We start from the raw sequence: 25,484 nt of genomic DNA, 5'->3' as shown, positions 1-25,484 counted from the left end.
GCTTGAGTCACAGTAGGTCCACATCTAGGCTCAGGGGCTCACACTAGATTCCTGTTGAGCTTTCTTCTCCTACACTCAACACTCTGGATTTTTCTTAGTCCACACCTTCCAATCCATCACCCTGCCGCTCCCAAATCTCACCTCAGCGCAACATTCTCAAACCCATAACCACCTATCTTCTACCAATCATTTGAGTGAAACCCACACCTCTCCTGAGATACTAAAAGAAAATCCACCCATGGGAGGAAATGCATCTTAGTGGTAGAGTGCTTGCTTAGCATGCAGGAAGCCTTGGGTTTGATTCCTTAGTACCACATAAACAGAAAAGCTGTAAGTGGTGCTGTGGCTCAAGTGGTAGAGTGCTAGCCTTGAGCAAAAGAAGCTCAGGGACAGTGCCCAGGCTCTGAGTTTAAGCCCCAGGTCTGGCAAAAAGAAAATCTGGAAGTAGACATCTGGTTCAAGTGATAGAGTATTAGCCTTGAGCAAGAGATGCTCAGGGACAGTGCCCCAGCCCTCAGTTCATACCCCAGTACTGGGGAAAAAAATCCATCCATACTTTCAGGGTCCCTTGGTCTAAAAGACCCTCTGTCTAAAGCTCCAGGAACTCTACCCAAGATTTTGAAGGTAACAGATTCACAGTCTTGGGGTACTTTCTCCTCAAATGCCACCAACCCAACCTGCTCCCAGTTAATCTCTGAGGTTTTCTCCTCCCCAGCTCACTGGCTACATCTCAAACTAGGTGGGGTGCATGGTAGGGGAGAAGGGGGGAAGGAGGTCTTGTACAAGGTAAAGGAGACAGTTATGCAATCAAGGCCAAAGTCCAGCCTTCCATCCCACAGAGTATAAAGGCAGCCAGAACAGCTGCTCAGCCACCAGCATCTGACTGGCACCCTGGCCGCCACCATGCTGGCCTCAGGCATGCTGCTGGTGGCTGTGCTCACCTGTCTGACTGTCATGGTGTTGATGTCTGTCTGGCGGCAGAGGAAGCTCTCAGGAAAGCTGCCTCCAGGCCCCACACCATTGCCCTTCATTGGAAACTATCTACAGTTCAACACGGAGCAGATGTACAACTCTCTAATGAAGGTACATTGGGGATGGGAGATGGGTAGGATGGGGTGGTGGGAGGGAACTGCCCAGATTCACTGGGCACTGGCCACGGACTGGACAAACCACAGTCTTAAATGGGGAATTTTTTTTCTTGGACAGTGGGGAGTGGTGAGGGTACCTTTAGAAGCCAATTTCTAGCCAGGTACCGTGGCTCACATCTGTCATCTTAGCTATTTAGATGACTCACATCTGAGTTCAAAGCCAGCCTAGCCAGGAAAGTCCATTAGACGATTATCTCCCATGAACCACTGGAATACCTGAAGTGGGGCTGTCACTCTAAGTGGCAGAGTGCTAGCCTTGAGCGAAAAAGAGCTCATGGACAGAGCCCATGCCCTGAGATCAAGCTCCAGGATAGGAATCCAAAAATAAAAATAGATGTGTGTGTGTGTGTGTGTGTGTGTGTGTGTGTATGTGTGTGTGTGTGTGTGTGCATGCGTGTGTGCGTGCATGCATGCGTACATATGTATTTTCTGAGCAGGAAAATATGACGTATGGGGATACTCAATCTGTTGACTTGGCCAGAGTTTGGGGGGGAATCAAAACCAATATACCTTGGTACTTGGCTCCTTAAATTATTCCCATCTGCCCTTCCCCCAGTTGAGTGATCGCTTCGGTCCAGTGTTCACGGTTTACCTGGGCCCTCGGCGGGTCGTGGTGCTGTGTGGTCAGGAGGCCGTGAAGGAGGCGCTGGTGGACCAGGCCGAAGAGTTCAGCGGGCGCGGGGAGATGGCCACCTTCGACTGGCTCTTCCAAGGCTATGGTGAGCGGGGTGCATGTCATCATGTAAAGGGATGTGTGGCCTCCGTTTCCCCAGCCTTTCTCCTCTGGATCTTTCAAGTTTCTGCCTTGCCTCATGTCCTCCTGGCATCTTCCCACCTCGCCTTCCTGTTCTCTGTGGACAAAAATCATTCACTGTTTTTCACTTCATTTCAAGTCACCTCCCCTCTGTCTGCCTCTCCCCTCCATCTTCCTCTCCCCTTTCCAACTCCCTCCATTGGCCCATCTCTGTGCCTGGGGGAGGTGGGAGGCTGTCTCCCCTTTGCTGTGTCTTGGCCTGTCTCCCTTCTCTGTCTCTTTCTGATGATCTGCAGATCTTTGGCACGCTGAGTCTGAGGTTTTCTTTCCTCGCTCCTTAGTGTTGTCTCTTTTACCTATAGGGTTTCCTTCTTCTCTTGTCTTCTGTACAACCTGGCCTTCTGGCCTCCCTGCTCCTGCAGTGTTCCCAGGGGTGCCTTGTGGGTCCCCCCATATTCTATGGATCACCTGGGTCTGACACCACCCTCCCCCCCGCCCCGCCTTCCTCAGGAGTGGCTTTCAGCAATGGGGAGCGGGCCAAGCAGCTGAGACGCTTCTCCATCACCACGCTGCGGGACTTTGGCGTGGGCAAGAGAGGCATCGAGGAGCGCATCCAGGAGGAGGCAGGCTTCCTCATCCAGGCACTGCGGGACACGCACGGTGGGTGTGGACGGGGCAGGGGGAGGTAGGGGAGGTTGATCACCCAGTTTGGTTCCCCAACCCCCACTGCTTTCCACCCCTGCAGACCCCTGTTATGACCTCAGTGCAATAAAATCCACGAAGGCATGATTAAGGGTGACAAAGAAGTTTTATTAGTCAGTCTGCAACTGCCTTGTCCTAAGCTACCTTAGAACTAGGAACAGCTGCAACATCCAAGAGGAAGAGCTTCTTTCTCTTCTTCCTTCCTCCAGACCTCTCCTCTCCTCGGGCCTCTTAGCAGGACTCTCTTTTCTTCAGGCCTCACCGCTCCAGAGACCTCACCCCTCCACCAGTCTTGCCGCTCCTCAGGCCTCTCCTCTCCACAGGCCTCTCAGCAGACCTAACCTCTCTGAAGTCTTCCTCTTCTCCTTAGGCCTCTCAGCAGGCCTCTTCTCTCCTCAGGCCTCACCGCTCCAGAGGCCTCACCTCTCCACCAGTCTTGCCACTCCTCAGGCCTCTCCTTTCCTCAGGCCTCTCCACAGGCCTCACCTCTCCTCAGGTCTCTCAGCAGGCCTGGCCTTTCCACAGGCTTCCTCCTCTCCACATGCCCCTCCCCAGGCCCAGGCATTCCTTAGGCCTCTCCACTGGCTTGGGCACTGCTCTGCTCTGGAAAGTGCCTCTTGCAGCCTGTCTCTCTTTCTGTCCCATATGTATGTGTACACACACACACACACACACATATATAAACTGGTGCCCTGCCCACTGCCCAACAGCTCCCTTTGATGCCACACCCCTCTCAAGCAGCTTGGCTTGTGGGGTAATGATGTCAGCGCAGGATAGGACTTCTTTCCCTCTGGTTCTCACACCTCTCACCCTCCCCCCTGCAGACCTCCACCTTCTACCCTTGCAGACCCCAACCTCCACCCCTGCAGAACCCTACTCTCCACCTCTGCAGACCACCCTCCCACCTCTACTCTTTCAGTCCCCTCACCCTCCAACCTTGCAGGCCCTTCCATAGACCCTCCATCCCAGCAGGGGTCTTCATAGATGCCCTGCCCATCACCCCTCAGGCAAACCCCTTCCACCCCTGCAGACTTTCCCCTCCCCCCCCTGCACGTACCTTCATAAACCCCTCACTCTCCACCCTGCAGGCACCTTCATAGATCCCACCTTCTACCTGAGCAGAACGGTCTCCAATGTCATCAGCTCTATTGTCTTTGGGGACCGCTTCGACTATGAGGACAAGGAGTTCCTGTCTCTCCTGCGAATGATGCTGGGCAGCTTCCAGTTCACAGCCACCTCCACTGGGCAGGTAACCCATGCCACGCCCTGCCCCGACTCTATGAGCAAAACCCAGGTCAGAAAAATAACTTGAGAATAGCCAGGGCTCACTCCTGTCATTCTAGCTGCTCAGGAGGTTGAGATCTGAGGATTGTAGAATAAAGCAAGCCCAGGCAGGAAGGTCTCTGAGGCTCTTATCTCTAATTAACCACCAGAAAATCAGAAGTGGAGCTGTGGCTCAAAATGGGTAGAGTGCTAGCCTTGAGCAAAAGAGCTCAGGGACCGTGCCCAGACCCTGAGTTCAAGCCCCACAGCTGACAAAACAAACCTGAAGGCCATTGACTCAAGCCTGTAATCCCAGCTATTCAGAGGCTAAGATCTGAAAATCAATGTTTGAAGACATGCTGGACAGGAAAGTCTGTGAGATTCTTATGTCCAATTAACCAGTAAAAAGCTATAAAGTGGAGCTGTGGCTCAAGAGGTAGAGCGCGTGGGCAGTGGCAACACAGTCACGAGCCCAGGACTGGGCAGTGTGCATCTGTCAGAGACCATTCAGTTGGTTTGGTGCCACCTCACAGCCCAGGAGTCGAGTGGGTGGTGGTGCCCACGCTTTTACCAGCAGGCTCTGTTTTCAGGCCATGGTGGAAATGTCCAGGAGTCCTCAGAGACCTGCATATTAGACACTTTCTCTAGGTCCTGACATAACTGTTCAGGTGTACAAAAGGTGGGGGCTGGTTTTGAGGGGGACTTGGATGGCAGTTGGGGACCCCATGGCCTGGGGGAGGGCAGTGACAATTGGGGTAGGGGTGTGATTTTGCCCTTGTTCTATTGGAGATTTAACCCAGGCCTTGTGCAGATTAAGTAAGCACTCATTATTTTATTTATTCACTCATCTTTGTGAGGTAGAGTTGCTTCAAATGAAATCCTTCCTGACTCCATTTCCAGAGTAGCTGGGATTACCAGTATGCGCTACACCTGGTGAATGTCTGTCTTTTCTCTGCTTTCTCTCTCCACCCCTCTCCCCCACCCCAGCTCTATGAGATGTTCTATTCCATCATGAAGCATCTGCCAGGACCACAGCAACAGGCTTTTAAGGAACTAAAGGGGCTGGAGGACTTCATAACCAAGAAGGTGGAACAGAACCAGCGCACCCTGGACCCCAACTCCCCACGAGACTTCATCGACTCCTTTCTCATTCGCATGCAGGAGGTGCGTGCTGGAGGTGGACGGAGAGGGAAGTAGGGAAGTTCAATGTTGTGCAGAGGAGACTCAGATTGGGCTGGGGTGGAGAAGAGAACTATGTGAATTATATAAATTATCCTCAATGTCGATCATAATGAACATGGGTGTTCATCTACAGAGCCCTTAAACACAGAGAAGATAATCACAACCAACTCTACTGCATTATCTATGCTAGGCATTTGTTGTTGTTGTGGGGCTTGAACTCAGGGCCTGGGTGCTGTCCCTGAGCTCTTTTGCTCAAGACTAATGCTCTACCACTTGAGCCACAGCAACACTTCTGGCTTTTGAGTGGTTCGTTGGAGAGAAGAGTCTCATGGGGACATTTCTGCCCAGGCTAGCTTCAAACCATGATCCTCAGATCTCAGCCCACTGAGTGGCTAGGATTATAGGCATAAGCCACACTGGCTATGCTAGGCATTATTTAGTGCCCATAAGAACCTTTTGTGTAGGTGTGTATGTTTGTGTGAGTTGTGTGTGTGTGTGTGTGTGTGTGTGTGTGTGTGTGTGTGTGTGTGTGTATGGGCACTGTCCCTGAGCTTCTTTTACTCAAAGCTAGTACCCTACCATTTGAGCCACAGCTCTCCTTCCAGGGTTTTTTGCTTGTTAACTGGAGATAAGAGTCTCACAGACTTTTCTGTCCAGGCTAGCTTCAAACAGCAAATCCTTAGAGCTCAGCCTCCTGAGCAGCTATGATCACAGGCATGTACCACCAGTACCCATCTTAGCTGTTGAATGAAATTATATTAGGATCACAATGAGGAATCGCAGCCCAGGGAGCATTGGTGATCTGCCTGAGCTCACACAGGATGGAAGCTGTGCCATCTGGCTTACTCCTGGTCTGTCTCTGAGGCTGGTGCTTGAAGCTACCACACCAAATGAGAGTGAGTGGTCTAGAGTTCAAGCCCTAGTACTGGCACACACACACACACACAAATCAGATGATCAGGGGTTGGAGGCCTGGCTCAGTTGGTAGAGCACCAGCCAATGAGCAAAATCATCAGGTACCAAGTTTCAGTCTCAGTCTCCAACCTTAGAAAGAAAAAACAGCTGGGTACTGGTGGCTCTCATCTCTAATCCTAGCTACTCAGGAGGCTAAGATCTGAGGATCATGGTTTAAAGCCAGCCTGGACAGAAAAGTCTGTGATGCCCTTATCTCAAAAACTAGAAGTGGAGCTTTGGCTCAAAGTGGTAGACTGCTAGCCTTGAGTGAAAGAGCTCAGGGACAGTGACCAGCTCCTGAGTTCAAGCCACAGGACCAACAAAATCAATCAATCAACCAATCAACCAGAGAGTCAGCTATGCGATGGTGAGAGGTGCATTTTGGGCAGCAGAATCCTGGGCAAATTTTTTTTTTTTTTTTGTCGGTCGTGGGGCTTGAAGTCTGGGCCTGGACGCTGTCCCTCAGCTCTTCAGCTCAAGGCGAGCACTCTACCACTTGAGCCACAGAGCCACTTGTGGCTTTTTCCATTTATGTGGTGCTGAGGAATCGAACCCAGGGCCTCATGCATGCGAGGCAAGCGCTCTACCACTGAGCCACCTCCCAGCCCTCCCCCTCTTTCTTTTATGTCTGTCATGGGGCTTGAACTCTGGGCCTGGGCACTGTCCCTCCGCTCTTCAGCTCAAGATGAGCACTCTACCACTGAGCCACCTTCCTAGCCCTCATGGGCAAAATTATGCAAACTGGACAGAGCCTGGCAGATTCATTTTCTACCTGGACCTTACAGAAGTAGACCCCAAGGGAACCTTCCAGAAGAGCCTTCTAAGGCATGGGATGCAGGGTAAACTTGAGGGCCTTTCTCCCCACAGGAGAAGAAGAACCCCAACACAGAATTCTACATGAAGAACCTAGTGCTCACCACACTGAACCTCTTCTTTGCGGGCACGGAGACCGTCAGCACCACCTTGCGTTATGGCTTCCTGCTGCTCATGAAACATCCCAATGTGGAGGGTAAGGTTGGGTAGGGGTAGGGATAGAGAAGTGGGAGATGGGGAGCCCTGGCCCTAAAAGCTCCCCTAGGTCAGCTGCAATGTTCTGAGGGTCCAAGAACCTGGACCCTCACATGGACTTTGCTATAATCAAGACAAGAGAGTCAGATTGTAGACTTAGCTGTTAAAGTCTTAGCTATGAAAACATTGGTAGCTGGACAGTGGTGGTTCATGCCTGTCATCCTAGCTACTCTGGAGGCTGAGATCTGAGGACTATGATTCAAAGCCAGCCTGGGCAGGAAAGTCCATGAGATTCTTATCTCCAATGGACCACCAGAAAACTGGAAGTAGAGCTGTGGCTCAAGGTGGTATAGAGTGCTAGCCTTGAGCTAAAGAGCTCAGGGACAGCACCAAGGCCCAGAATTCAAGCCCTACAACTTACAAAAAAATTTGGTGCTACCTGAACTGATTAGTAAGTTGCTGATCTGAAGGACAGAGGACCCCACTGCCTCCTTCTCCAAACCACACCCTTAAGACTCCTCCCTCAATACCGACAGAACAATGAGCTAATGGCCAATAGCTGCTGTGAATGAATGCTGAGCTCTAAGCCCATCATTCATTGTCCCAAGGCCTGCATTTAGTTTTTCTTCTTTCTTCTCTTTCTTTTTTCCTTCCTTCTTTCTTTCTCTTTTCTTCCTTTTCCTTCTTTCTTTCTTTCTCTCTCTTTTTTATTATTTGTTGGTTGTGGGTCTTGAACTCAGGGCCTAAGTGCTGTCCCTGAGCCCTTTCACTTAAGGCTAGAATCTACCACCTGAGCCACAACTACACTTCTAGTGGTTCATTGGAGATGAGAGTATCATGGACTTTCCTGCCTCGGTTGGCTTTAAGCCCCTGATCCTCAGTTTCCTGAGGAACTAGGACAGGGCACCAATGCCTGGCACTTTTAATTTTTTTGACCCTCATCCCTGCTTCACAGACCTCAGGTATCAGCCCGGCACCAGTGGCTCACGCCTGTAATCCTAGCTACTCAGGAGGCTGAGATCTGAAGATCACAGTTCAAAGCCAGCAGGGGCAGGGAAGTCCATGAGACTCTTGTCTCCAATGAACTACCAGAAAACCGGAAGTGGTGCTGTGACTCAAGTTGTAGAGCACTTGCCTTGAGCTGAAGAGCTCAGGGACAGTGCCCAGGTGCAGAGTTCAAGCCCCACAAATGACAACAACAACAACAACAACAACAACAACAAAAGACTTCAAGTATCTAAACACATTTCCCCTTTCCCCACCCCCAGCCAAAGTCCATGAAGAGATTGATCGGGTCATTGGCAAAAACCGGCAGCCCAAGTTTGAGGATCGAGCAAAGATGCCCTACACGGAGGCTGTGATTCATGAGATCCAGAGATTTGGAGATATGATCCCCATGGGGCTGGCCCGCAGGGTCACCAAGGACACCAAGTTCCGGGAGTTCCTCCTGCCCAAGGTGCCACTTGCCAGCCCCTGGGACCCCGGCACCCCAACTCCCTTACACACGCAACTCCCTGGCTTCCCATCTTAATCAAAGACTTCCTTGACCTCCATGTCCCTTCTTTCCTACTGAGAGACTTCTGTATATTAGGTCCCCGCAACCCCACCTCGCCCCCAACTTCCCCTGCTCAGGAGATCCAAGCCTGGCCTTGAATCTTCCTAAATCAAGAGATAGAAATCCAAGTCCTGGTGAATCAAGCCTGTCACTCATAGGCTTCCTGGGGCTTGAACTCAGGGCACAGTCACTGTCCTTGAGCTCTTTTTGTTCAAGGCTAGTACTCTACCACTTTGAGCCACAGCGCCACTACCGTGAGACTCATCTCTGCAGTTAAACACCAAACATGCTCCACCCTCCACTCCCATGATTCCACTTCCTGGTCCCTCTACCATTGTCCAAGGGGAGTTTCAGCACATTCATTTTTCCATCTGCATATCTCATTCTCCCTGCTCCTCTTCTTTTCAGGGTACCGAAGTGTTCCCCATGTTGGGCTCTGTGCTGAGAGACCCCAAGTTCTTCTCCAACCCCCAGGATTTCAACCCTCACCACTTCCTGGATGACAAAGGACAGTTTAAGAAGAGTGATGCTTTTGTTCCCTTTTCCATCGGTGAGTGACCAGCATTGGCCACCAGCTCATGGCTCACAGCTGTGTGGGCTAGCCCTCTTACTGAGCTACAGCCTCACTAATACCTTTCTCTGTCTTGGAAGTTCCTTCTCACACCTGTCCTTTCTAGCTACTCAGGAGGCTGAAAGCTGAGGATTGTGGTTCAAAGCCAGCCCGGGCAGGAAAGTCTTTGAGACTCTTAACTCCAACGAACCACCAGAAAACTGGAAATGATGCTATAGCTTAAAGTGGTAGAGCACTAGCCTCGAGTGAAAAAGCTTAGGGACAGCACCCAGACCCTGAGTTCAAGCTCTACAACTGACTAAAAAAATATACTGTAAGTGGAGCCAACTTTGAGGGGAAAAGCTAAAGGAAAATGCCCAGCCTCCTCATGGACTAGGGAAACTGAGGCTCAGAAAGAATGAGAGCCTTCATGGAAAGTCTCACAGGCAAGAATTTTACACACACACACACACACACACACACACACACACACACACACACACACACGTCCCTTAGACAACTCAGCTGGGAATTTAGAGGTTTGGGGGTGACATCGCAGAGAGAGGGTTGGCTTCACCCCTGCCCTCTCTCCTCTCCTCTGCAGGAAAGCGGTACTGTTTTGGAGAAGGCCTGGCTAGAATGGAGCTCTTTCTGTTCCTCACCACCATCATGCAGAACTTCCGCTTCAAGCCCACGCAGGCTCCCCAAGACATCGATGTGTCCCCCAAATGTGTGGGCTTTGCTACCATCCCACCCACCTATACTTTAAGCTTCCAGCCTCGCTGAGCCCCAGGGAATATGCAGGGGGGTGGGGGGAGAGCAGGGGATGGGGGAGGCAGGGGGACTGAGGGAAAAGGCAGGGGCCTGGGACACTGTGGGGGGGAGGGCAAAAATGGGGGGGAGGGGAGGGTACCAGATGGGAAGAGGAAACAGGCCAGATTGCTGACCTTGCTAAGAAGATGGCCACTTCCAAAATGGGAATGTCAGAAAGGGAATTTTTATGTTGCAAAGAGTAATAAAAAATAAATCAGTTCTTATTTATTGAGGGAAGGTTGTTTGTCTAATTCATATCTGGGGTCTGATGATGTCTGTGCACACCACCCGTGCAAAGGGAACAGCAAAAAGCTGGTAGTGGAGGCGTGGCTCAAGCAGCATAGTGCTAGCCTTGAGCAAGAAAGCTGAAAGACAAGCAAGCACCCGGGCTTTGAGGAGGAAGGGAGGAAGTAAGGAAGCCAAGAAAAATAAATCACCAGAAGCTTTAATGCCAGAAGAGGATGTTTGGTGTGAGAGTGGCATCTCTGATGTCACGCAAGTTCACTTTCAAAGGCCAGTAGTAGAAGAAACACATTGCTGCCTTTCTGCCTCACAGTGCCATCCCAGAGTGTGTTAGAACTACTGCAGGCCCCAGCCATGACTCTTCTGCTCCCCCTCCTGGTCCATCCAGGTATTGCCCAGCATGGACAGAAACTTCACCCAATGTCTTATCATTTCTAAAAATTATTACCAAAAAAAGAGAGCGAGGGGCTGAGAAGGTGGCTCCATGGAAGAGTGCTTGCCTCACATGCACAATGCCCTGGGTTCAATTCCTCAGCACCACATAAACAGAAAAGGCCAGAAGTGGTGCTGTGGCTCAAGCGGTAGAGCACTAGCTTTGAGCTGAAGAGCTGAGGGACAGTGCCCAGGCCCAGAGTTCAGGCCCCACAACCAACAACAACAACAACAACAACAAAAGGAAAGACATTACCTAATACAGACAGTAACTCCAAAATATAATAAAATAAAAACTATTATCTTGGGGCTGGAGGGTGTGGCTCAAGTAGTAGAGTGTCAGCCAATGGGCATCAGATACTGAGTTTGAGTTTGAGTTCCACTATCTGTGTGTGTGTGTGTGTGTGTGTGTGTGTGTGTGTGTGTGTGTGTGTGTGTGTGTGTGTCACACACACACCAATCCTGAGGCTTGAACTCAGAGCCTGGGCACTGTCTGAGCTTTTGTGCTCAAGGCAAGTGCTCAACCACTGAGCCACAGTTCTACATCTGGCTTTTTAAATTTTCAGTAGTTCATCGGCAGTTAATCCTGCCTGGGCTGGTTTTGAACCATAATCTTCAGATCTCAGCCTCCTGAGTGGCTTCTATCTTAACTTTTAACTTTATAGTCTATTTTACATTATTCTTGATGCTTTCTCACATTTGAATATACCATTCTTTAGGCAGATGGATATAGCATAGATGACACAGAATAGGGCTTCATAAACTTCCATCTATCTGATTCAACAAGTTAATAAGATTTAGTAAGAGAGAGAGAGAGAGTTGCTCTTAAACAATTCATGTTCCAAGATTTAGTAAGTGACAATTGCTCTTAAACAATTTATGTCCCAAGAATCACTGAGAAATGACTTCTCCAATCTTTTCTTGCTAGGCAAGAAAAAGAGAAGCAAAACAAGTACAGGCCTGGGGTTAGCCAAAGGCAGACAGGTAGCTGACCAGACCACTCAACTCCTCCTTCTCTCCCTTTCCAAAATCAACAAGTAACTTGCCTATATTGTTGGGTGTTTTGTTCTCTGCCCTTTGGCCCTCCCCACTGGCCCCAGAAAGATAGCAGAACTGGTGCCTCTCCCCCCGCCTGCCTCTTTGGAGAAGAAGAAAAGGAAGAAGAGTAAGAAGAGGAAGGGGAAGGGGAGAGAGAAAGGCAGGAGTGGAAGTGGAGGTAGAAGAGGGAGAGGCAGGAGAGGAGGGAAAAGGAGAAATTTCAGTTAGAGCTCCTTACAACCACAGCTATCATCTATAATCTTAGCAACTCTCTCCCTGACTTTTTTTATGCCGGTCCTGGGGTTTGAACTCAAGGACTGTGCACTGTCTAAGCTTTTTTTTTTTTTCTCAAGGCTAGTGCTCTAACATGTCTGCCAGGGCTCCACTTCCTTCTTTGGTAGTTTATGGAAGATGAGAGTCAAGAGTCTGGCTTTGAACTGGGATCCTCAGATCTCAGTCTCCTGAGTGGCTAGGATTACAGGTGTGCATTACCATTGCCTGACCTTTCCTTTCATGATCCTGTCCCTCTCATGGAGAGATTCCCAACCCATCCTGTCCACACTGCCAATAAATCTAAGGATTTCAGTTCTGCTGTGGAGCCCCTAAATCCATATTTCTGAGGCCTGTCTTCAGTCTGGGGTTCCAACTCCGGTTTCAGCCGTCAGCCACACAGCTTTGAAAATCTCCACTCTACCAGCAATCAACTCAGCCTGGAGCTCCGGAACCTGTGAGTGTCCTGTCCTTTCCCGATGTGGGTGTTTCAAGGTTTGGGGGGCGGGGGCGGGGAGAATGAGATTGAGCCATAAAGTGACACATTAACTAAATAGGAGCAAAGGCCTCCCCTTCTATCCCCCAAAAGCCTAAACACACACTGCCCCAGCCATCCCTGCCTGTCGCCTCCACCGCCACCATGATGGCCTCAGGCATGCTTCTGGCGGCCATCCTGGCCTGCCTGAGCGCCATGGTGCTGATGTCTGTCTGGAACCAGAAGTTATGGAAGAAGCTGCCTCCTGGCCCCACCCCACTGCCCCTCATTGGGAATTACCTCCAGCTGGACACGGGAGACATGTACAATGCCCTTATGAAGGTATGACCTGGCAGGGAGAAGGGTCACGCCTGGAAGATATAGAATTTGCCTCCGTTTCACCTGGCTACGTTGGCAGAATATTGGTAGGGTAAACCCGAGGGTTAGCCAGAGTTTGGCCGATTGATGGATGAATGCAAGCCAGGAACAACCAGATCTTTGGATGTTCCATTCCTTGATTATCAACATCAGATTGAGTGGGGCACGATTTATTTGATCTCATGCCTGTGTCATCCTAGCCACTCAGGAGGCTGAGATCTGAGGATTGCAGTTCAAAGCAGCCCAAGCAGGAAAGTCCGTAAGACTCTTTATCTCCAGTGAAACACCAAGAAAGCCAGAAGTGGAGCCATGGTTCAAGTGGTAGAGCACCAACCTTGAGAGAAAAAAAGGCAAGAAAGATGGGGTTGGAGGCATGGCTCCATTGGTAGGGGGCTAGCTAATAAGTAAATGCATCAAGTACCCAGTTTGAGTCCCAGTCTCAGACCAAAAAAAGAAAAAAAAGAGTGAGAGAAAGAAACAAAGAAAGAAAGAAACAGAGAGAAAGAAAAGAAGGAAGGAAGGAAAGAAGGAAGGAAGGAAGGAAGGAAGGAAGGAAGGAAGAGCTGGGAGCTGGGAGCTCATGCCTGTAATCCTAGCTCCTCAGGAGGCTGAGATCTGAGGATCACAGTTCAAACCCAGCCTGGGCAGGAAAGTTTGTGAGACTCTTTTTTTGGGGGGGGGTGGGGGTCCAGTCGTGGGGCCTGAACTCTGGGCCTGGGCACTGTCCCTCAGCTCTTCAGCTCAAGGCTAGCGCTCTACTACTTGAGCAACAGCGCCACTTCTGGCCTTTTTCTTTTTGCTTATGTGGTGCTGAGGAATAGAACCCAGGGCCTCAGATATGTAAGGCAAGCGCTCTACCACTGAGCCACCTTCCCAGCCCTGTGAGACTCTTATCTCCTATTAACCACCAGAAAATTGGAAGTGGCACTGTGGCTCAAGTAGTAGAGCGCTCACCTTGAGGTGAAGAGCTGAGGGACAGTACCCAGGCCTCATGACAGAAAAGAAAGAAAGAAAGAGAGAGAGAGAGAGAAAGAAAGGAAGGAAGAAAGGAAGAAAGGAAGGAAGGAAGGAGAAAGAGAGAGAAGAGGAAGAAAGAAAGAGAAAGAGAGAGAAAAAGAAAAAGACAGCGAAAGAGAGGGAGGGAGGGAGGAAGAGAGAGAAAGAAAGAAAAATAAAGAAAGAAAGAAAGAAAGGAAGAAAAAGAAAAGAAAGAAAGAAAGAGAAAGAAAACGAAGAAAGCCAAGCAAGGACATGAGGCATTGAGTTCAAGGTCCAGTAGCAGCATGCATGCGTGCATGCACACACAGGACATAGGTCAGAACTGACTTCTGGGGGGACACGGCCTATGAGCCAAAGCGATCTCCACTCCCTTCATTCCCCTTCAGATCGGCGAGCGCTATGGCCCCGTGTTCACCATCCACCTGGGGATCCGCCGGGTCGTGGTGCTGTGTGGGTATCAAACTGTGAAGGAGGCGCTGGTGGATCAGGCGGAGGAATTCAGCGGGCGAGGCCAGCAGGCCACTTTTAACATGCTCTTCGACAACTACGGTGAGGGAGCCATCACTGGTGGACAGTGTAGCCAGAGCCTCCTAATGGCCTCGTTTTGCCCTGTTCTCCGCTGGTGTCTCTCTGTCCATCTCTGTGCCCATCCAAGGTCTTCTTGTGCATCCCATTTTCTCCCTGTCTCTACCTCTGTCTCTTTCTCTCATACTGGGTATCTTTTCTTTCTTAGAAACTCTTGAGAAACCAAGTCAGCTCTGGTAGCTCATGCCTGCAGTCTGAGCTACTGGGTTTCAGAATCACAGTCCAAAGCCAACCAAATCCAACATTGTTATCTCCAATGAAGCAGAAAAAACAAATCAAACCAGAAATGGAGCTGTGACTCAAGTAGTAAAGCAATAGTTGTGAATGGATAAAGCTGATAGGACTCAGGCCCTAAGTTTGAGCTGAGAAGTGGCACAGAATATTTAAAAATAAGAAGGAGAGGAAGAAGAAGCAGAGGAAGGAGGAGGAGGAGGAGGAGGAAAGAACTTTTTGAGAGCCTCCTCATTGGAATCTAGCTTTTTCCTCCTTTTCCTCATGTTTTTGTGTTTTGGTCATGCTCAGATTCTCTATTTCCCCAAAATTCTTTGTCCCTTCCCCCTTTTCTCCTCCTGAATCTCATGCAAAATCATCTTGAATGTTCCCATACTTGGATTTCCCAGAAACAACCTCTCCTCTTCCCAGACCTTCTCTGGGTCCTCTTCCCTGATTTCTGCTTCTTGTCCCACTCAGTATGGAAAATGTCACACACTTTGTACCCGTGCCAGATCTCGACCATCTTAGCCCCTTCTTTCCCTCTTCCCTTCCTTCTTCCCTTCCCTTCCTGCACTGGGGTAGCTCTGAATCTCTCTTACTACTTCTGTCTCACCTCCTGCCTTCCTCCTCCTCCTCCTCCTCCTTCTTCAGCTCTCTCTGTCTCTGTCTCTCTCTGTCTCTGTCTCTCTCTCTCTCTCTCGTGTGTATGTGTGTGTGTGCGTGTGCAGGTACTGGTGCTTGAACTCAGGGCCTGGGTGCTGTCCCTCAGGTTGTTTTGTTTTTCCACTCAGAGATGGCACTCTAACACTTGAGTCACAGCTCCATGCTAGCTTTTTGCTGGTACACTGGACAAAAGAGTCTCACAGGCTTTCCTGCCCAAGCTGGCTTTGAATCACGATCCTCAGATCTCAGCCTCCTGAGTATCCAGGATCCTGGTGCTGAGCCACTGGCGCCCAGCCTTCTAGCTTGCCTTTCCATGTCTCTCTTCTTTTTGACTTCTCCCCACTCAGGCACTTTTTCTGTGTGGGTCTGAGACTGGCTCTACATTTTTAACTCTTCTTTGTGCTCTTTTCTTCTCCCCTCTCTTCCTGTCTCTTCCTCTCCCCTCCTCTCCTCTCTCTTCTTTTGTCTCCCCTTCCCTATCTTCCTCCATCCTCCCTTTCCCTCTTCCCCTTCTTCCTCCCCCTCTTCTTCCTCTGTCTCCCTCCCCCCACGTTTGCCCCTCTTCCTCTCAGGCCCCCTCACTCAGGGGGTGGGTAGCCCCCCATACCCCCCAGTCCCCCCTCCCCTGTGACCCCCACACACACCACCTCTTCCAGGCGTGGCACTGAGCAACGGGGAGCGCGCCAAGCAGATGCGACGCTTCGCCATGTCCACGCTGCGGGACTTTGGCATGGGCAAGCGCGGCATCGAGGAGCGCATCCAGGAGGAGGCAGGCTTCCTCATCAAGACCTTGCGGGGTACCCAAGGTGAGCCACGGCCGGAACAAGGGGAGGTCCCCTAACTTGTTGGACGAAAGGGAAACAAAACATTGTGACTGCGCATATGGGGCTCAAAGCCGGGCCTGCGCTGCACTGGGAGGCCTGGAACTCAGGGTCAGAAGTTTGGTGGTCCTCAAATGCTCGACTGACACAGCCCACCAAGGTAACTTTTTTTTCTTTTGTCAGTCGTGGGGCTTGAACTCTGGGCCTGGGCGCTGTCCCTCAGCTCTTCAGCTCAAGGCGAGCGCTCTACCACTTGAGTCACAGCACCACTTTTAGTTTTTTGAGTGGTTTATTGTAGATAAGCGTCTCATGGACTTTCCTGCCCAGGCTGGCTTTGAACCATGATCCTCAGATCTCAGCCTCCTGAGTAGGTAGGATGACAGGCGTGAGCCACCAATGCCCTCCTGGCTTCAAGTTGACTGTTCTCATCTTTCCTTAACCCTGCCCACCCCTCCAGGTGCCTTTGTTGACCCCACCTACTACCTGAGCCAAACTGTCTCCAATGTCATCAGCTCCGTGGTGTTTGGGGACCGCTTTGACTATGAGGACAAAGAGTTACGGTCCCTGCTAAAGATGATGATGGTGATCAACGCATTTGCAGCTTCTCCTGTGGGCCAGGTGACCAGTGCCCGCTCCGCCTACTGTATGCACCACCATGCCTGTCTAATGGCCTGAACTCAGGGCCTGGGCACAGTTCTTGAGCTTTTTCACTCAAGTAGTGCTCTACCACTTGAACCACAGCACCACTTCTGGCTTTTCAGTGATTCATCGGAGATACCAGTCTCACAGACTTTCCTGCCCTGGGCTGGCTTTGAACCACAAGTCTTCAGATCTCAGCCTTCTGAGTAGCTGGGATGCCAGGCTTGAGCCACCAGTGCCCATTTTAATTGTCTTTCCTTCATATCTCCTCTTCTTCCCACCCTCCAGATCTATGACATATTCTATTCCATCATGAAACACTTTCCAGGGCCACAGAGAAAGATCGTTAAAAGCATTCGGGGGCTAGAGGACTTCATAATCAAGAAGGTGGAACAGAACCAGCGCACCCTGGACCCCAACTCCCCACGAGACTTCATCGACTCCTTCCTCATCCGTATGCAGGAGGTACTGCCAGTAGCATCCCCTGGGGGTGGGGGAGCAGGGAGAACTAGGAAAAAGGAAGCCAAGAAGAAGGAAATCAGGCTAGGGAGTGTAGAGGAGAAAGGCCCAATCAAATGTGGCCCTGTGCTAATCATCCTCACAGTCCCTCTCATAATGAAAATTGCTGGTTCCAGGTGCCACTGACTCACACCTGTCATCCTAGCCACTCAGGAGGCTGAGATCTGGGGATCATGGTGCAAAGCTAGTCTGGGCAGGAAAGACTGTGAGATTTTTATCTCTAATGAACCACCAAAAAGCCAGAAGTAGAGCTGCAGCTTAAGTGGTAGAGTGCCAGCCTTGAGCAAAACCACTAAAGGATCATGACCAAGCTCTGAGATGAAGCCCCAGTATCTACACACACGCACACACACACACTCATACACACACAAACAAACACACACACACACACACACACACACACACACACACACACACACACACATACCACTTTCATCTACTAAGCCCTGACTATAGGACATGGGCAAGCAAACCCTCACAAGAACCATGTTCACAAGACACCACCGTGTGCATGGTGTTATTTTAGCTTTTTCTTTCTTTCTCTCTCTTTTGTATGTGTGAGTTGCCATACTGAGGCTTCAACTCTGGGCCTGGATGCTGTCCAACTTTTCCACTCAAAGCTAGTGTCCTGCCACTTGAGCCATAGCTCCACTTCCGGCTTTCATTGATTATTTTTTGCTGAATCAGTGGAGATAGGAGTTTTATTAATGGTACTTTCCTTGCCTGGGCTGGCTTGGAACTGAGACCCTCCAGATCACAGCCTCCTGAGTAGGTAGATGACAGATGTGAGACACAGCACCTGGCCTCATGTTAGCTCTTGACCCCAGTTTTACAGAGGAAGAATGTACAGCCCAGAGACGCGAATGCCTTCCCTAGGCACACACGGAGGAGAGCGTGAACCCTCGCTCCTCCCAACTCTATGGCTCTAAGCCTTTTAGGCTCCATTCTGTCTTCTATTTCTTGATATCAGATACACTTGGGGGGCCAGGTGGCCTGGCTTTACAGGTGACCTGACATGGGAGGCTCACACCCTAATCTGTATGACAGTCTCCCATCTGGGAACAAAACAAAAGTTGAGGATTTATGAAATCTGATGGTTAAAGGATTTGGAAACATTTTAAGGTACTTAAAGGAGTCAGATGCTATCACAGAAAGTTCTGTCTCAGAGAATGTGTCTCTATTTCACTCTCACGGTGACATACCTGCCCTTCTTTTACCTAGGCCCTCCCTTGCTTGCTATATACCCTGACCATTTAGAGTAACAACAGCCAGGCATCAGTGGCTCATGCCTATAATTCCAGCTACTCAGGAGGCTGAGTTTCAAGGGTCATAGTTCAAAGCCAGAAGGGGCAGGAAAAGTTGTGAGACTTTTATCTCCAGTTAACCAACAAAACAGAACAGAATGGAACTGGAGCTGGGTAGCATTAACCTCTGAGCACAAAAGCTCAAGGTCAGTGCTCAGGCCCTGAATTCAAACCCTAGGACTGGCACAAAAACAACTGACCAGGAAAAAAAAAAGAGTAACAACCAAAGGACAAAGAACAGATATTTGGGGTTTGTTTGTTTGTTTTTGTCAGTGGTGGGGCTTGAGCTTGGGCCTGGGTGCTGTCCCTGAGCTCTTCAGCTCAAGGCAAGCGCTTTACCAATTGAGCCACAGCACCATTTCCAGTGTTCGATGATTAATTGTATTTAAGAATCTCACAGACTTTCCTGACCAGGCTGGCTGTGAACCATGATCCTCAGATCTAAGCCTCCTGAGTAGCCAGGATTACAGGTGTAAGCCACCAGCACCTGGCAGGACAGGTAGTTTCAGCTTGGCAGAAAAGCACAGCCAGGAGCCAGGACAGTGGAGCAAGCCTGGCAGATCTAGAATTCATCTTTCTAAGGATCATGGTTCAAAGCCAGCCCAGGTAGGAAAGTCCATGAAACTCTGGTCTCCAATGAACCACCAAAAAAGCCAGAAGGGGAGTTGTGACTCAAGTGATCGAGTGCAGGCACTGAGCAAGAAAGAAAATCAGGGACAGTGGCCAGGCCCCAGGACACACACACACACACACACACACACACACACACACACACACACACACACACACACACACACACACACACACACACACACACCCCATCAGAATGAACCCAAGATGGCAGTTGATAGACAGATTCAAGTTGAGGCCTCTCTTCCTCCAGGAGAAGAAGAAAAACCCCAACACAGAGTTCTCTATGAAGAACCTGGTGATGACAGCACTGAGTCTCTTCTTTGCAGGCTCGGAAACAGTCAGCTCCACGCTCCGTTATGGCTTCCTGCTGCTCCTGAAACATCCAGAGGTGGAGGGTAAGGCTGAAGGACAACAGGAAGCCGGGGACTCCTTCCTTAGGACCTCCAAACTTCTCTGACACCCGGGCATGCCCACAAGCATTGATCCTCACACATGCCCTGCTTTGCATAGTTGGGGATTGTAAGTTGTCAAAATGGCACACGTTTCTGGTCAATCAGAGATCTAGGTTGAAAATCAAATATGAAGCCAGGTGCTGGTGGCTCATGTGTGTAATCCCAGCTTACTCAGGAGGCTGAGATCTGAGGATCATGATTCCAACTCAGGCAGGACAGTGTGAGACTATCTCCAGTGAACCACCCAAAAGCCGGAATTGGTGCTGTGGCTCAAGCGGTAGGGTGCTCTTTGGACTCTCGTCCTTGCACCCCTAAACACACACCCCTTCTGCCTCAGCCAAAGTCCATGAAGAGATTGACCGGGTGATCGGAAGGAACCGGCAGCCTCAGTTCGAGGACCGCCACAAGATGCCCTACACAGAGGCGGTGATCTACGAAATCCAGAGATTTGCCAACTTTGCCCCCATGGGCATCCCTCGCCGGGTCACCAAGGACACCAGATTCCGAGGCTTCTTCCTCCCTAAGGTGCACACCGCCCCACTCCCCGGGACCCCAGAATGAATTTCCACCCGCAACTTTCAAACCCTCACTCAATTTTCTCACCCAACAATTCCTGACCCTCCATGTCACCCCAGAGGTCGCTCTCAGACTCATCCTGCTATTCTCTCCCCCCCCCCCCCCCACTCTGCCATCTGAATGTCTCAAGGGGGATTTGACCCACTGGTTCCCAGCTCCTTGTCTCGAGACAGGTAACCCTCCTAGTCCAGTCCCCCTCAAAAAAAAAAAATTCCTGGAGCTGAGAAGGTGGCTCAGTGGTAGAGTGCTTGCCTTGCATGCCTGAAGCCCTGGGTTTGATTCCTCAGCACCACATAAGAAAAAATCCGGGAGTGGCGCTGTGGCTCAAGTGGTAGAGCGCTAGCCTTGAGCTGAAGAGCTGAGGGACAGCGCCCAGGCCCAGCATTCAGGCACCACGACCGGACCCCCCCCCCAAAAAATTCCTACCTTGAAAGACACCAGCTGCAACTGGGTGCCAGGGCTCACCTCTGTAATCCCAGCTACTCAGAGGCCAAGATCTGAGGATGGCAGTTCCAAGCCAGCCAGGGCTGGAACACCCATAAGACTCGGATCTCCACTTAACCAGCAAATAGCCAGAAGTGGAGCTGTGGCTCAAAGTGGTAGAGCACTCGCCTTGAGCACAAAACCTCAGAGACAGCACCTAGGCCCTGAGTTCAAGCCTCAGTACTGGCATCAAAAGAAAAGCCAGGACTGGGCATTGGTGGTTCATGTCTATAATCCCAGCTACTCAGGAAGCTGAGATCTGAGGATCATGGTTCAAAGCCAGCCCGGGCAGGAAAGTCCATAAGACTCTTACCTCCAATGCATCACCAGAAAACCAGAAGTGGAGCTGTGGCTCAAATGGTAGAAGTCTAGCCTTGTGTGAAAAAGCGCAGGGACAGTGCCCAGTCTCTGAGCTCAGGCCCCAGGACCAGTGCACCTGTGAACACACACACACACACACACACACACACACACACATACACAGCATGTGCCAGTGAGGCTCCAGACCCTCTGCTTCAGGAGATCCAGACCTAATATTTCCCATGCGTCTGCCTCAAGGACATAGTGATCCTGCTCCTCCAAGTTCCCTCCCTCATGGACCCCCCGCCCAGCTCCAGTGGCTGCTTCTGTTTCTCTTCACCTGGGTCTCTGCAACTTCCCACCCTCCCACCATCTCTAGTAGAGTCTCTGCCTTGAGCACACTAATCATTTAATCTTGCTAATCAAATCTCCCTTTCTCTTCCTCCTCCTCCTCTTCCTCCTTTTTTCAGGGTACTGAAGTGTTCCCCATGCTGGGCTCTGTACTGAATGACCCTAAGTTCTTCCCCAACCCTGGAGATTTCAACCCTCACCACTTCCTGGATGACAAGGGACAGTTTAAGAAGAGTGATGGTTTTATTCCCTTTTCCATCGGTGAGTATCCAGTGTTTGCAACCAGGCCATGGCCCACAGCAAAGGGGTCAACTGTATAGGCCAGCCCCCTCTCTGAGCTACGGCCTCATTAATACCTTTCTCCGGCTTGGAAGTTCCTCTTGCAGCCAACTAGGAGAATCACAAATAAGTGTAAAGTGCCAAGCATTTATATCCAGGACAAAAGTAATGTGCAAACCCCTTTCAGAGATGGGCAGGGATCGGGGGAGGGATCAAGGGTCAGTTAGTCATCGGTTTTTCCAAAGGCACAACCAATTCTTCCAGCTCTTTGAAAGGGGATGGGATCTGGGTGCTAATGGCTCACACTGGTCACCCCAGCTCCTCAGGAGGCTGAGATCTAAGGATCGTGGTTCAAAGCCAGCTGGAGGAGGAAAGTCCATAAGACTCTTATCTCCAATGAACCACTGAGAGCCAGAAGTAAAGGTGTGGCTCAAGTGGTAGATAGCTTTGAGGGGCGGGGGGAAGCTAAGGAAAAGTATCCAGGCTCTGAGTTCAAGACCCAGGACTGACACAAGAGAAAAGCAAGAAAGAGAAGGGGTGAGGGAGGGAGCAAGGGAGGGAGAGTGCATGCCTAGCATGCAGGAAGCCCTGGGTTCGAGTCCTCAGCACCACATAAACAGAAAAGGCCGGAAGTGACACTGTGGCTCAAGTGGTAGAGTGCTAGCCTAAAGCAAAAGAAGCTCAGGGACAGTGCCCAGGCCCAGAGTTCAAGCCCCAGGACTGGCAAACAAACAAAAAAAAGGACAAGAAGAGAAGAGAGTGGGAGGGAGAGAAAGCGGGAATAAAAGGAAGGAAGGAAGAAAAGGAAGGAGAGGGAGGGAGGGAGGGACATGGTAGCACAGTGGTCTTATTTGAGTATATTTTGGATACAGGTGTCTAGATTTCCCATTGCTCCAGCTTGGCATGGACCACCCCATCTCTTATATGAGGGACTCTGGGCTCAGAGAGACTTAGAACCTTCGTGGAAAGTCTCTCCGAGACTTAGAGCCCCCTCCCCTCCCCTATGGAATGCAGCTGGAGGCTCCATATTGAAACTAGGCCCCAGGGAGTTGCCTTCACCCCTGCTCTCCTCCCTCTTCTCCTCTGCAGGAAAGCGGTACTGCCTGGGAGAAGGCCTGGCTAAAATGGAGCTCTTTCTCTTCCTCACCACCATCTTGCAGAACTTCTGCTTCAAGTCCCCAAAGGCTCCCCAGGACATCACAGTGGCCCCTGATTCCTTAGGCTTTACCAGAATCTTACCGAAATACACCTTGGGTTTTCTGCCTCTCTGAGCCAGGCTTGTGCCCAGGAAGGAAGTGTGGGTGGGGCTGGGGGGAAATAGAGGGCAGAGAGTGGACCAGATGCATAGGAGAGGAAGAAAGAATAAGAGTGAGAAGGGGAGGGATAAATGAGAATGCTGGAAGAGATGACCTTGATCTAGGTATATTTTATTCATAAACTGCTTTGTCACATGGCAACTCCTCTGTACAACTACTTAAAGATAATTTTTAAAGAGTAAAGAATAAAAAGAAGGGCTGGGAAGGTGGCTCAGTGGTAGAGCGCTTGCCTTGCATGCATGAGGCCCTGGGTTCGATTCCTGAGCACCACATAAGCAAAAAGAAAAAAGCCAGAAGTGGTGCTGTGGCTCAAGTGGTAGAGTGCTAGCCTTGAGCTGAAGAGCTCAGGGACAGCGCCCAGGCCCAGAGTTCAGGCCCCACGACCGGACCCCCCCCAAAAAATAAATAAATAAAAAGAAAACATACCTTGAAAAGGAACAGAGGAGGGAGAATGTATTCTGTTGAGGAAGAATATAAATAAGTATAGATAGTAATAATAATAAATAATACTAATAATAGATACAAGAAGCTACTACTAATAGTAATAGATATTTTTCATCATGCAAGTCAGCTCTATGCTACAAATAGCTTATGATCCTCTCACTTGAGTGTTTGTAACCCATGTCCAGCCTGCTTTAAAAGAAACAAAGCTGCCAGGCGCTGATGGCTCACACCTGTCATCCTGGCTACTCAGGAAGCTGAGATCCCAGGATCACAGTTCAAAGGCAGCCCTGGCAGAAAAGTCCATGAGACTCCAATGAACAAGCAAAAAGCCAGAGGTATTTTAACGATAATGAAAAAATGTTATGAAGTTGGGCATTGGATCCACAAACCATGTGAATATAAAAGTCATTAAATCATACATATTAAGTGGGTAAATCGTATATGAATTATAGCTCAATAAAACTTTTTTAAAATGGGAAAGATGGAAGTGTGGCTTAAGTGGGAGAGCACTAGCCTTGAGGAAAAGAGCCAAGCAATAGCTGAGGCCTTGAGTTGAAGACTGTGTACTAGAACAGACACACACACACACACACACACACACACACACACACACACACACACACACATTTCAAAACAGAACAGGACATGATCAAAACAAGCGCATAAAACAAAACTCAATTTCATTAGCTCCCTGGGAGATATAGACAAATTGATCAATCGATAGATCAATAGATAGATATCCCAACTATATATTAGTCATTGCTACATATTATATACTATACTATATGTAATAATATACAATGTATATCATTTTAATATAGCATAATTTACATTAAATATATAATAATTTGTGTAATATAATAATATGTTATATTTAATAAATATACTATAACATAGAATATATTACATATACTAGGATATATTTATACTATATAATAGTATATAGTATCATAGCATATAATACATAGTACATAATAGTATATGCTATGCTATTATATGCTGCACAATATATTATATATAGCATGTTATACATTATATTATAATGTTATTATAATATATAATCTAATTTAAAATATAATACATATATTTATAGATAGAATATGTAATTGTGTGATTTTTTTATATATATGAATTACATATACACACATTATATACAGTGGGCACTGGTGGCTCACACCTGTAATCCTAGCTACTAAGGAATCTGAGATCTGATGATAGGTCAAAGCCTGTCCTGGCAGGAAAGTCTATGACACTTATCTCCAATAAACTACCAGAAAACTGGAAGTGGTGCTGTGGCTCAAGTGGTAGAGTGCTAGCCTTGAGCTGAAGAGCTGAGGAACAGAGCCCAGGCCCAGAGTTCAAGCCCCATGACTCTCTCTCTCTCTCTCTCTCTCACACACACACACACACACACACACACACACACACACACACACACACAATAGCTATAATACACCACAAAATGCTGTAATATAGCAAAAACTCCACGATACAGAATTATATATGCATATGTATATGTACACATATATATATTTAAACCCATGCTACAGTGAAGCCACAAGAAGTGACCCGTGATATGGTGAGAGAAGTCTGTATTTATCCCCTCAGTGGCTAAGTCTTGGTCTACTTGTCTTAGTTTTTCTGGAACTCAGAACACAACCTCCAGAACAGACTTCTAGGCCCTCATAGCTCCCACTAAACATGCAGCTTCTGCTCTGAGGTTTCCCCCCTCCCCCCAAATCTCTCTCCCTCTATTGTAGTGTGCAGGTGAACAGCCCCTCCCCCCATCTCCCAGGTGGAGCTGAGGTTGGATGAGCTCAGCAGTATTCTGGTCCCTGCACCCTGTGGGCCCTGTGGACCCAGGGAGCCCTGAGCCCCCTCCCACACCCTCCCACCCAACCCAGGACCCGCTGTATCCTTGGCACCATCCATGCAGGTCTGTGGCTTGTACTGGGGACCTGAAGTACAGTCTCGAGCCACTTGGGAACACTGTGGCTCTTGGGGTAGTCCTAGCAAGCGGGTTGTACCTGGACACCCCCTCCAAAGCCTGAAGTGAGGCCTAAAACCACTGGGGAGCTTCTAGATGTGTCCAGATCATGGGGGTCTGTCCCCTGAGAGCTTCGGGGGACTACCATGGAATTG

At 49.5% G+C, this 25,484-nt stretch overlaps 2 protein-coding genes and 1 pseudogene across 2 annotated transcripts; 2 read left to right on the top strand and 1 right to left on the bottom strand.

Annotated features, from left to right (window-relative positions):
* LOC138811195 (cytochrome P450 2G1-like) overlaps window positions 1–25,484 on the bottom strand; it is a 117,694-nt pseudogene that overhangs the window by 33,903 nt on the left and 58,307 nt on the right.
* On the top strand, window positions 885–9,936 carry LOC138811192 (cytochrome P450 2A5-like). The gene is made up of 9 exons (XM_069998867.1): window positions 885–1,083; window positions 1,705–1,867; window positions 2,413–2,562; window positions 3,693–3,853; window positions 4,855–5,031; window positions 6,871–7,012; window positions 8,280–8,467; window positions 8,975–9,116; window positions 9,721–9,936. The coding sequence occupies exons 1-9, from the start codon at window positions 904–906 to the stop codon at window positions 9,900–9,902; spliced, it is 1,485 nt and encodes a 494-aa protein (XP_069854968.1). The 5' UTR covers window positions 885–903; the 3' UTR covers window positions 9,903–9,936.
* On the top strand, window positions 12,518–23,815 carry LOC138811191 (cytochrome P450 2A3-like). Its single transcript, XM_069998866.1, has 9 exons — window positions 12,518–12,729; window positions 14,151–14,313; window positions 15,882–16,031; window positions 16,504–16,664; window positions 16,974–17,150; window positions 19,392–19,536; window positions 19,931–20,118; window positions 21,423–21,564; window positions 22,672–23,815. The coding sequence occupies exons 1-9, from the start codon at window positions 12,553–12,555 to the stop codon at window positions 22,851–22,853; spliced, it is 1,485 nt and encodes a 494-aa protein (XP_069854967.1). The 5' UTR covers window positions 12,518–12,552; the 3' UTR covers window positions 22,854–23,815.

Source organism: Dipodomys merriami, unplaced genomic scaffold, assembly GCF_024711535.1.
Source record: "Dipodomys merriami isolate MVZ:Mamm:240054 unplaced genomic scaffold, mDipMer1.0.p SCAF_52, whole genome shotgun sequence".
NCBI lineage: Eukaryota > Metazoa > Chordata > Mammalia > Rodentia > Heteromyidae > Dipodomys > Dipodomys merriami.
This window is presented reverse-complemented; position numbering and strand designations above follow the sequence as displayed.

Bases quoted from the DNA above. Each gene is read 5' to 3' on its own strand.
- LOC138811191 (XM_069998866.1), top strand. From the start codon at position 12,553: ATGATGGCCTCAGGCATGCTTCTGGCGGCCATCCTGGCCTGCCTGAGC. The intron at 16,665-16,973 runs GTGACCAGTGCC...CCCACCCTCCAG, and splicing joins CAGCTTCTCCTGTGGGCCAG to ATCTATGACATATTCTATTC. The intron at 19,537-19,930 runs GTAAGGCTGAAG...CTTCTGCCTCAG, and splicing joins GAAACATCCAGAGGTGGAGG to CCAAAGTCCATGAAGAGATT.
- LOC138811192 (XM_069998867.1), top strand. From the start codon at position 904: ATGCTGGCCTCAGGCATGCTGCTGGTGGCTGTGCTCACCTGTCTGACT. The intron at 5,032-6,870 runs GTGCGTGCTGGA...TTCTCCCCACAG, and splicing joins TTCTCATTCGCATGCAGGAG to GAGAAGAAGAACCCCAACAC. The intron at 7,013-8,279 runs GTAAGGTTGGGT...CCCCACCCCCAG, and splicing joins GAAACATCCCAATGTGGAGG to CCAAAGTCCATGAAGAGATT.